This window comes from Astyanax mexicanus, chromosome 6, assembly GCF_023375975.1.
Source record: "Astyanax mexicanus isolate ESR-SI-001 chromosome 6, AstMex3_surface, whole genome shotgun sequence".
Lineage (NCBI taxonomy): Eukaryota > Metazoa > Chordata > Actinopteri > Characiformes > Acestrorhamphidae > Astyanax > Astyanax mexicanus.
Genome location: NC_064413.1, coordinates 39,092,785 through 39,104,104, shown reverse-complemented (window position 1 = coordinate 39,104,104; position 11,320 = coordinate 39,092,785). Strand labels below are relative to the sequence as shown.

The 11,320-nt window shown below is 39.7% G+C and overlaps 1 protein-coding gene across 4 annotated transcripts in view; it reads left to right on the top strand.

The window, feature by feature from the left end:
* Positions 1-2,774: 2,774 nt before the first annotated feature.
* Positions 2,775-11,320, top strand: part of fam131bb (family with sequence similarity 131 member Bb) — a 64,097-nt gene continuing 55,551 nt past the window's right edge. For all 4 annotated transcript variants that reach the window (XM_049480122.1, XM_049480121.1, XM_049480119.1 and 1 more), the window contains exon 1: positions 2,775-2,934. In XM_049480122.1, coding sequence (XP_049336079.1) covers positions 2,907-2,934 — 28 coding nt within the window. In that variant the 5' untranslated portion in view covers positions 2,775-2,906. The remainder of the gene's footprint in view (positions 2,935-11,320) is intronic.

Here is an 11,320-nt window from a genome sequence, read left to right as displayed (position 1 = left end):
GCTAAATTATGTAACAGTTTCTTTTGAAACAGCAATAGCTGACTGGAATAGTTCCATTATCGTTGCTACTCTGGGATCAGCACACTACAATACATAAAGCTTGAAGGACAACATTTGGAAGAAGTGCGTAATGCTACATAACCCTAGTCCCATTTGAATGTAATCCAGTAATATTACTTTACACTGGCCAATATTACATTACTGACTTTCCTCAGGCCCTGTCCATATATATATATATATATATATATATATATATATATATATATATATATATATATATATATATATATAAATAACGATAAATACAGTAATGCTCTGCTAGAATGCTCTTGCAAAAATTTCATAAAATATTGGTGTGGTGAGAAAATACAAAAAACAAATTGGAGCGAATGAAATGTCCAGAAAGTTTTGTCCATAGGTTTTTTTTTTGTTGCCCCAAATACAGATGATACGGATGTCCAGAAATGCATGTGTACTGCGCAGATGAACATGTGAGTTCCACTTCCCCGCTGTAAGGGAAGGAATAAAGCAGAAAATACACTTTCTGTTTAAATTTCTGAGCAGATTTATACAGATAATTATGATATATATATCCCCTCAAGGTAAAAAAAAAACAGAAGGTGTGTGTGAGTGTGTGTAGATCTCTCTTGAGGCTATCCCTTACACCACACCTGTAGTGTTATATGGAAACATACATTCAGCAGATGCGCCTTTTCCCACCACTTCCCTCTGCAGGCTAAAATAAAGGCACACACACACACACACACACACACACACAGGGTGTGAGAGCTGATCTGCTATATATAGCCGATGCGCAGAGTGTCTCTCCAGGATTGGGGAGATTACGGCTTGGCTAGTGTGTCTAGCCAATTTTTTTTTCTTTTTTGTTTCATTTGGAATTAACCCCTGCCCTTCTTTCCACCTCCCTTCCTTTTTCTCTAACCTGTCCAAGTTTCTGCTTTCACTTCATCTCTCTTTTTTAATCTCATCCTTTTTCCACCCTCCCTCCTCTTGCTCTCTCTTCTCCCTCCCTCTCTCTCTCTCTGCCACTCTCACTCTCCCTTTTACTGAATACTAATTTGCCTATCCCAGCCTCACCTCTGCTTAAAATGACTCAAAGCCTCTTCTCCTCCTCCTCCTTGGCTCCCTCCCTCCCCATCTCTCTCCATCTGTCCATCTCTCTCTCTCCCTCTCTCTGTGAAGTGAAGGAAAAGATTGAACCTCCCTCTGTTCTTCCACTTCTTCTCATCTCATTTTTCCTGCGTCACTGCTTTTTAGGAGGCATACATACTGTATATACGGCGAGCACTGATTTATTACTGGAGTGGGGGAGGGGATGATTGAGAGAACTAGAGAGAGATGAAGGCAGATAAAGGGGGAGCAGGGGAGAGATACACAGATAAGAGAGAGAGAGAGAGAGAGAGAGAGAGAGAGAAAGAGAAGGGGGTGGGGGCACAGGAATACCTTGTGGGGATTTCTCTGGATTGGGCCAGTGTGTGTGTGTGTGTATGTGTGTGTGTGAGAGAGAGAGAGAGAAAGAGAGAGAGAGAGCGAATCAGGGGGTCTAGCAGAGAATGCAAAGGGAGGGAAACAGCTGTGCTGCATTGTAAGATGTGTGTGAAGTGACGGCAGGACGAGAGAGGGAGACAGAGACTGAAACAGAGGAAGAGAGAAAGAGAATCTCTGCATTTCAGATCAGCCATGCACAGCAGTGCACATCTGCAATAACAACAATGGAAACTGGATACAGTACACACACTCATACACACACTCAAACACACACACACTCCAGTGTTATCAGTCCATCTACTACTACAGCTTCAATGCCCTGTGATAATGTGATAATGATATAAAATAGGGGTGGGTGATCCTTTAATTACATTCTTTTAATTTGGAATGTGCTGCATTTATCCAATTAAATAGGATTAATTAGATTATAATTAAATGTACAGTTGATCCAGTTTTTATTTACATGTAAACCTGATCATGATACAATAAATATACTGTAAAATTAAATTATAATGAACTGCTCTGTGTTCAGATTAATGCACCAATCCTCAGCAGTTTACAAGTGTGTGTGTGTGTGTGTTTGGTATTTTCAGGAAACACAATTTCAAACAGTGAACAACAATAGTTTGGGTTGGAAGAAGCCATTCCTCTATTACAAAAAAAGTGTTAGCAACAAACAAATACTGCATCCCAACCAAAGAAAAAACCTGTGAAACATGGGGGTGAGTGCATCATGGTTTAAGGCACTCTTTACATTAGTATCAAAGCAATGTTTGTATTTTAGAACAGCCACACACAGCAGTGCACAGACGCAGCGAACGACAAGAATGGAAACTGAAGACAGAGCACGCACACACACACACACACACACTTGCACACACTCCAGTAATATCAGTTCATGCGGGATTAAAGTTACAATGACCTGTGAATTTAAATAATAATAGTAAAATATAATGAACAGATGAAAACAATAATCTTTTTTTTCAATAGCAACACAGATTCATGCATGCCAATAATTCTATTCTATATAATCTGTATACATAATAATCAGAATTACAGTAATCAAAATTAAGTAAAGACGAAGTAAATCTGACAAGTCTGTTCTAAACATCATCCTTCTGCTTAGACAAGAAAACCTATGGTTGTCTGACTGTAAGAGAGAGAGAGAGAGAGAGAGAGAGAGAGAGAGAGAGGCTGTGTGAGCAGGGGAGAGTGGGAAGAACCGAAAGAGGGAGGGAGGGAGGTTGTGAGGGAGAGAAAGCACGAGCAGCAATACAGAGCAGGAGAGAAAGAGAGAGATAGAGAGAAGGAGAGAGAGAAAGGGAGCGAGAGGGAGAGAATGTATGGTGAAAGGCAAACACTTCCTCGTTCATATCCAAGACCTTTGTGAATAAACCATGGGATGTATCGGCTCGCGAACACTCAGTAAGACCCCGTTCTTTTCTTGCTCTGCTGTTGTGTGAGTGGGTCTGTGTGTGTGTGTGAGAGAGTAAGTGTGGTAATTAGCAGGTTGGGGAGGGGTAGCTGGTGTGTGTGCATGTGTGTGTGTGTGTGTGTGTGTGTGTGTGAAGCAGCACTGGGCTAATGTTCTTTGCCTGACGTTTGGGATGTATGAAATGGATTTGACCGCATAGAAGAAACCAGTGGAGCAACGTTCAGCCCTACGTTTAGGAGCTGGAAAAGTCTCTCTCTCTCTCTCTTTGTGTGTGTGTGTGTAGGTGCATGCGTATGTGTTTAGAATAAGGCTGCATGGATCCCAGCCTACATCTCTGATTTATGCTACTGCATGGCCGGTGTGTGTGTGAGTGTGGGTGGGAGGGAGTGAGGGAGTGAGGTAGGGATGATGGGGAGAGAGAGAGAAAGAGAGAGAAAGAGAGAGAGAGGGAGAGAGAGCGAGAGAGAGAAAGAGAGAGAGAAAGAGAGAGAGAGAGGGAGGGAGAGATGGAGATGCAGTGATACTGCTGTTGTTGACCAGAGATGCAGAAAGAGATGGCAACTGTGGAAAGTAGGAAAACAGGAGAAAATGTATTTGGGGAATGTTTGACTGCAGTAAAAATGGGGATGACAGAAAGTGTATGTGTGTGTGGGAAAGAAAAAGCGAGTGATTGAGAGAGTGAGAGAGAAAGAGGTAAAAAGCCATGCTGGATTTCATTGCAGTCAGGAGGAGAGGAGGGCAGCATGAGCAATAAGGGGAGGGGGAACACCAGCATGAGTTACTGAGAGGGATGTGTGTGTGTGTGTGTGTGTGTGTTGGCTGGAAGTATACTGAATTCTACTGCAACTCCCACTCAGAAAACTGTAAATATCCAGCCATTTATAGGTGGAGCCTTGAACAGAGAATCTGAAACTGGCAGCAACAGCACACTTGTGTGGGGCTCACATGGGTAGACTGTGGGAATATTAGATGGGTTTCAGGTGTGAGTGAGCTTAAAGAAGTTTTTTTTTTTACTGGGACCCAGTTAGCCTGTATGGTTATCCCAACTGGGAACCAGAAAGTTTTATCCATGGGCAAAACCACAATGGTCAAAACAGGATCATTAAAGGGACCAGGAGGGATTTAAAGGCGATTACTCCGGTGTAAAATTGATTTTGGTGTAGTAAAACATGATAAAGAGTACTAACCTTTGTTGAAGAGCCCACCTCCGTTATCCTGCAGCTTTCTGAAATCCAGTAATTTGTTACAGTTTCTCCTAACGTGCTTTAGAATGTATGATATGGGGCATATTTTGCCCCTGCAGATAAATAGCTTTTTCCACTGTTATCCAGACTCAAACTTTAAAAGTGTACAAGAAGCTTATTAAAAACCAGTGTTTACAACCAGTAGCATAACCTAAACCCGGAGATTAGGTTACACTATGGATTGTAAACAGTGTTTTTTAATAAGCTACTTGTGCACTTTTAAAGTTTGAGTTATTAATGCTTAATATGCTTCATTTTAAATGTCAAAGCTCTAAGGATTCTACCAACGTGGCGTGGAGCTACTTTGAGCCTGGATAACAGTGTAAAAAGCAATTTATCTGCAGGGGCAAAATATGCCCCATATCATCCATTCTAAAGCAGGTTTGGAGAACCTGCAGGAGAACAGAGGAGGGCTATGCAACATATCATGTTTTACCACACCAAAAGTCAATTTTACACAGGAGTTCTCCTTTAAGATGGGGCACACCTGGGCTGTACACTGCACATGGGCATTAGCCCCATCCTGGTCCTCTCACTAACCCTAGGTCTTCTGTATTATCTGTATGTGGGGCTAAAATAAAACCTATAGATAAAACTTTCTGGTTTCCAGCTGGGAAAAAGAAACAGAAAACAACACACCCTATATGGGCATATTATCAAATAGGAATATGAAATTATATTTATAGAGCAGTTAGTCATTCCTTCCTTCCGTGCACAAAGAATTGATGCCCTATTTTAACCTAAAAGCTTTCTACCATCAGGGTGGAGTCCATGCAGGCACTTTGGCTGAAATGTGAAATGCCTGTAACAGGAGTAAACCAATAACATCCTATTCTAGGAACAGTAATCAAGGTCTCCTAATCTTTCAGCAGTTCTGTGCATAAAGTATGGCGAAGACAAGCCTCTGAGAAAGAATCATCTTCATTTTTAATCAATTTTGTGGCAAACTTAGGGTTTGTGTTTTAATTTGCGTAAAGAATCTTTAAATGGTGTGGACTTAATAAAGGTAAGAGGTTTCCTTTAACTTCAAAAACTTTCTTTACCCTTACACTGACATCCCAAAGGTCATTGGATTAGCTGCCTGTAAACTGGTCATGAAGTGTTACCCTTTGGCCAAGTCTGTTGAAAAGGAAGTGTATCATGGCACGAGCAAAGGAGATTTCTGAAGAAATCTCAGAAAAAAAAAATTTTTGATGCTCATCAGGCCGGAAAAGGTGGTAAAACCATCTCTAAAATATTTGGACTCCACCAATCAATCCACAGTCAAACAAATTGTGCGCAAATGGTAGAAATGTAAGATCAGGAGTGGCTGACCAACAAAATTATCACTCAAAGTCAAAGTGGTTTTTATTGTCATTTCAGCTATATACAGAGTACACAGTGAAACGAAACAACGTTCCTCCAGGGACCATGGTGCACATAAACACAGTGTAGACACAACAATAAGTGCAACAGTACAAAAGTGCAGACAGACAATACAACACAATGCAGACAAAGAATAATAAATAACAAGACAGTGTGCAAATTATGCAGTGTGCAAAAAAGACTAGTGAGGTAGTAATTACCTCTATTACACAGTGTGCAATAGAGTCCAGTGAGGTAGTAGGGTTTTTAGTGCTTTCCATTTTCTGGGGTAAGTGGGGTAAGTGTGTGTGTGCATGAACAGAAAAACCATCAGTTCAGTCTCTGCAGTTGAGGAGTCTGATGGCTTGGGGGTAGAAGCTGTTGCAGAATCTGGTCGTGCTGGACCGGATGCTGCGGTACCTTCTTCCCAAAGGCAGGAGGGAGAACAGTTCGTGTGAGGGATGGGTGGGGTCATTCACATTGCTGGTTGCTTTGCGGATGCTGCAGGTGGTGTAGATGTCCGTGATGGAGGGGAGAGAGACGCCGATTATCCTCTCAGCTGTCCTCACAATACGCTGGAGGGTCTTGAGACAGTGCAGGTCCCAAACCAGGCAGTGATGCAGCTGCTCAGGATGCTCTCAATGGTCCCTCTATAGAAGAGTGTGAGGATGGGTGGAGGGAGACAGGCCTTTCTCAGCTTCCGGAGGAAGTAGAGACGCTGCTGGGCTTTCTTGGCTGTAGAGCTGGTGTTCAGGGTCCAGGTGAGGTTTAGCTTCCACAGGAAGTGGCAAGAGTCTAAATACATTAGCTAGATACCTGTGGTGATGATCATGTTCAACACCCACAATCTCCACAATGTTCATTATGGTGGGTGTGGTTAGATCTCACAATAAACAGTATAAACGCACTGTTAGGGTGCAGTGTGAATGCTGCAACAAGAAGAAGAAGGGGATTGGCTTACTGAGAATGACCATTGGATGGAAAAGGTTTTAGGCCCACACTGTCTCTATGGCACTCTTTATGCACTCAAAACCAATGACAGTAATATAGATAAATCTGTAAAAAAAACATCACATAGACATTACTTAAAATAGTAAAATCTTATATAAACAGTCTCAATAAAGAAACATTGAAGACAATTTACATCCATAAACAAACGTGTTTACGGCTTTGCAACAACAAGGTCAGTGCTACATGCATCGTATGAGATCAAGTTGCTATATACATAGACTCCATTGAACCGGATCAATATGTGGTAAGATAATGGAATACAAACACAGACGTCTCCCAAGACTGGTATCTTATTCCCTACTATAAGAGAGAAAAACAACATTCAAAAACAACACTTGTTTTTGCTAAATCGTTAGAAACTGCATAGAAATATTGTAGAATAAATGTGTTTTTGAGAACGGCATCACTCTTTATTTCTACAAGTATAAATATAGTAAACAGAATGGTGAGCATCAAAGTGAGAATACTGGCAGTAACTGACAAAACAGTGAATGTTTTAGCAGGCAGTAACACTGAATGTGTGTAACTAATTAGAATGAATTATAATAATTTAGGTAAATTATTCTTTTATATTCACTCAGTTTTTGAATACAGTGAAAAGCAGGGAAAGCAGATGAGTAGGATTGATACTGGACATTTCAATAATTAAATAAAGCCTTACAAATACATTGACTTTTATCACTATATGTGCCACTATGCTGGTACTCATTTAAGTGCGCTTTAGCTTGTATTGCTCATTTGTTTCCATTCATGTTAGCTTAATTCATAGAAAGCCTCATGCATAAACTACAGTACTTGAGTTATTGTGCTTGTGTATGCTTGTAAAGTGAGTCACTCAGTAATTCTCAGTGCTGCGGCGTTAGTGGTAGCAATGGGACAGAGCCCAAGCCACCCAAGCTGGGAATTTTTACTTTCATTAGCCAAGTCATTACCCTTCTATTTCCATTTCCTATTATTTTTATTCCTTATTCAACTCATCAAATCATATAATCTGCAATAATCAACATTAAAAAATTTTTTTTTATTCTACAGAGGTTGGACAATGAAACTGAAACATCTGTCATTGTAGTGTGGGAGGTTTCATGGGTAAATTGGACCAGCCTGGTGGCCAAGCGTCATTAATTGCACATTGCACCATTAAGAGCAGAGTGTGAAGGTTCAGTCAGCAGGGTAAGAGCACAGTTTTGCTTAAAATATTGCAATGCACACAACATTATGGGTAACATACCAGAGTTCAAAAGAGGACAAATTGTTAGTGCACGTCTTGCTGCCGCATCTGTGACCAAGACAGCAAGTCTTTGTGATTTATCAAGAGCCACGGTATCCAGGGTAATGTCAGCATACCACCAAGAAGGATGAACCACATCCAACAGGATTAACTGTGAACGCAAGAGAAAGCTGTCTGAAAGGGATGTTCGGGTGCTAACCCGGATTGTATCCAAAAAACATAAAACCACAGCTGCTCAAATCACGGCGGAATTCAATGTGCACCTCAAGTCTCCTGTTTCAACCAGAATTGTCTGTCAGGACAATACATTGTTGTGGTCTAAAACTAGGTGTTTCAGTTTCATTGTTCACATTCATATTTTGGAATTTTCTTATATTTTTTCAGTAGTTGTTGAACATTTGTAGTGATTTTTGAACTATAAATAAAAGGGATACACCTCTTAAAAGCGCCATAGAATAAATTAAGTGAGCAGTTATCAGATCACATATCAGAATACTGTGGAGGCACCAAGTATGGGGAGTTCTTAGGAGTTCACAGAAGGGCAGGTGGTTTTTAAAGGGGAGAGTGTGTTTTTATAAATGTTTGATCAGTTTTTTAATGGCAGTTACAGTGTTATCCTGGTGTTAGTATGGAGGGTGAATATGGTCTTCACCAGTGGGCCACCATTATACGAGTTATTAGATCCCTGGTGGTGCTATAATATCACCACCACCAACTTTATTGTGAGACAACCCACCCATGCCTCAGATGACACTAGAGAGACATCATTTCATGGGCTGTGTTTCAGAGGTTATATAGGTTACAGAGGCTAACTGGTCCACTGCGGCTCGTTGATTACTCTGTACCACTCACATGGGTGCTCGTTACCCTCTGGCATCAGTGGCCCATGGGGCACAACTCTTACACCATTGGGAGGAACTCAATGGGTGAAACGTTCATTATCTGTACCTCCCACAAAATTATCGGTTTCCAAGATGCTACAACCCTTTGCTCAGTGTCTTATTATCATGCCATATTTGCAGTTTATCCAGTCACATAGCATCTGTGACATCCTGAACTGAGTTTATTCGAAAACAGTGGTGGCCAAATATTTTAATATAACTTTGAATGGGCCAAATAATATCCGGATATGATAATACAAGCCCATTTACAACCCTGTTATATGGGCTCTATATTTGCGCTCTGGCACTGGTTGTCTGGTGTAGAGCAAGGCTGTGCAAGGGCTCATGCAGAAACATAGCATAGCATAGCATGTCTTATCAGATAAGACTCCCATGACCCCCCATTACCTGATAAGACTCCCAAGTCTTATCAGATAATGCTGACATTATAAGTGTAATACGTGTAAATTATTGAGTTCCCCTTCTGTGGACATTGGAAGAAGAAAATCAGCAGACATAAGGCCTAGACTGGGGCTAATGTGCTGCTCTCACATTCTGAGGAAAGTTACATATGGACAAAACCAAATTCTCCCAAAATGTAACAAAATGTAGGCTTTCTTGAGCAAAGGCTGTTATGGTTTAGAATTTTGTTTTGGCTATAAAGTTCGAAGTTCCCAGTATACAGAATATATAAAATACAAGCTAAAGCACAGACTTTTAAAAATAACAAAATATAAGATAAATAATGGTATTTGGCGTACAGTACCAGTCATAAGTTTGAACCCCTTCTTCTTTAATGTTTATTTCTTTTTTTAATCATTATTTTCTATATTTTAGATGGACAGTGAATGCATCAAAACTATGAAGGAACATTTATAAAGTAGAAAAAAGGTTAAACAAACCAAAATACGTTTTATACTTAAGATTCTTCCAAGTAGCACCTTTTGCTTTGATGCCAACTCTTGGAGTTCTCTCATTCTGCTTCATGAGGTAGAACCTGGAATGGTTCTCCAACTGTCTAAAATGAGTTCTAGAGGTGCTGAGCTCTTATTAACTGCTTTTCCTTCACTCAGTGCTCCAACTCATCCAAAATCAGCTGGGTTGGGTTTTTATGTCAGGTGTTTGTGAAGGCCAAACACTTTGCCTTTGACTTTGTCTACAACCTAATTGCATGTGCGCTTCTTTACAGTTTTTAGGTCTTTAATAATAATCTACAGTGTAGTAAATTATACAAAGAAATAAAAAATATTTATGATGGAGGATGATTGGAAGATTCCACTGGCAACCTGTGAAGCTCTAGTGAACACCATGCCCAAGAGGGTTAATTCAGGGCTGGAAAATAATGGTGGCACAATTTGGCCATTTTCACTTATAAATGTATTCACTTTTTTGCTAGCTGTTTAGACATTTATGACTGTTTATTAAGTTATTTTTAGGGCACAGCAACAGTTACACAAGCTGTACACTGACTATTTTACATTGCCTTAAAGTATCATATCTTCAGTGTTGTGCCATTAAAAAGATGCAATAAAATATTTACATATCTCATATATGTAAATATATTACATATATCATATCTCATATCTTCTTTTGTGAGAGACTGTATACAGCTCTGGAAAAAGATTAAGAGACCACCTAATTTTCTGTATCAGTTTCTCTGATTTTGCTATTTAAAGGTACATGTTTGAGTAAAATGAACATTGTTGTTTTATTCTATAAACTGCGGGCAACATTTCTCCCAAATTCCAAATAAAAATATTGTCATTTAGAGCATTTATTTGCAGAAAATAAGAAATAGCTGAAACAACAAAAAACAGAACTTTCAGACCTCAAATAATGCAAAGAAAACAAGTTCATGTCTATAAAGTTTTAAAAGTTCAGAAATTAATATTTGGTGGAATAACCCTGGTTTTTAATCACAGTTTTCATGTATCTTGGCATGTTCTCCTCCACCAGTCTTACACACTGCTTTTGGATTACTTCATGACACTCCTGGTGCAAAAATTTAAGCAGTTCTGCTTGGTTTGATGGCTTGTGATCATCCATCTTTCTCTTGATTATATTCCAGAGATTTTCAATTTGTTAAAATCAAAGAAACTCATCATTTTTAAGTGGTCTCTTTATTTTTTTTCCACAGCTGTATTAGCATCGTGATATCTCAGTACAAAAAACGTACAGTGTGAATCATGGTGTGAAAATGCATCATGTAGAACAGGCATTTTTATGGGTATTATATATAATATAACTGCACCCGGACCCATCCTCACACAGACCCAAGTTTTGAAACAGCCAGCACCAGCAACAACCCACTTCAGCTTGGTCATGTCATGCATCACACTCCTCCCACCTCCAAGCTGCAGACTCACTAGTAGGTTATACAACACCCTGCAATGATTATCTTTTTATTTTTCCTAATATTGTAAGAATATTGAATATCAGTATAAGGTATGAAGTTACAAGATTAGAACTCCTTAGAGTTTAAGGGGATCAATTGTGTGCCCTGAATGGAGTGCTCCTTTTTATAAGTGACATCATCTCTTTTTTGTGTGTGAAACAGCTTTCTAAAGTAGTAATTTAATCATGGTATTATAGGCCTGATGTGGAGAGAATGAATAGAGATCTTACTACAGTAGTATCTATTGCCAGCTGGGAGTATTGGAAGGTAGCA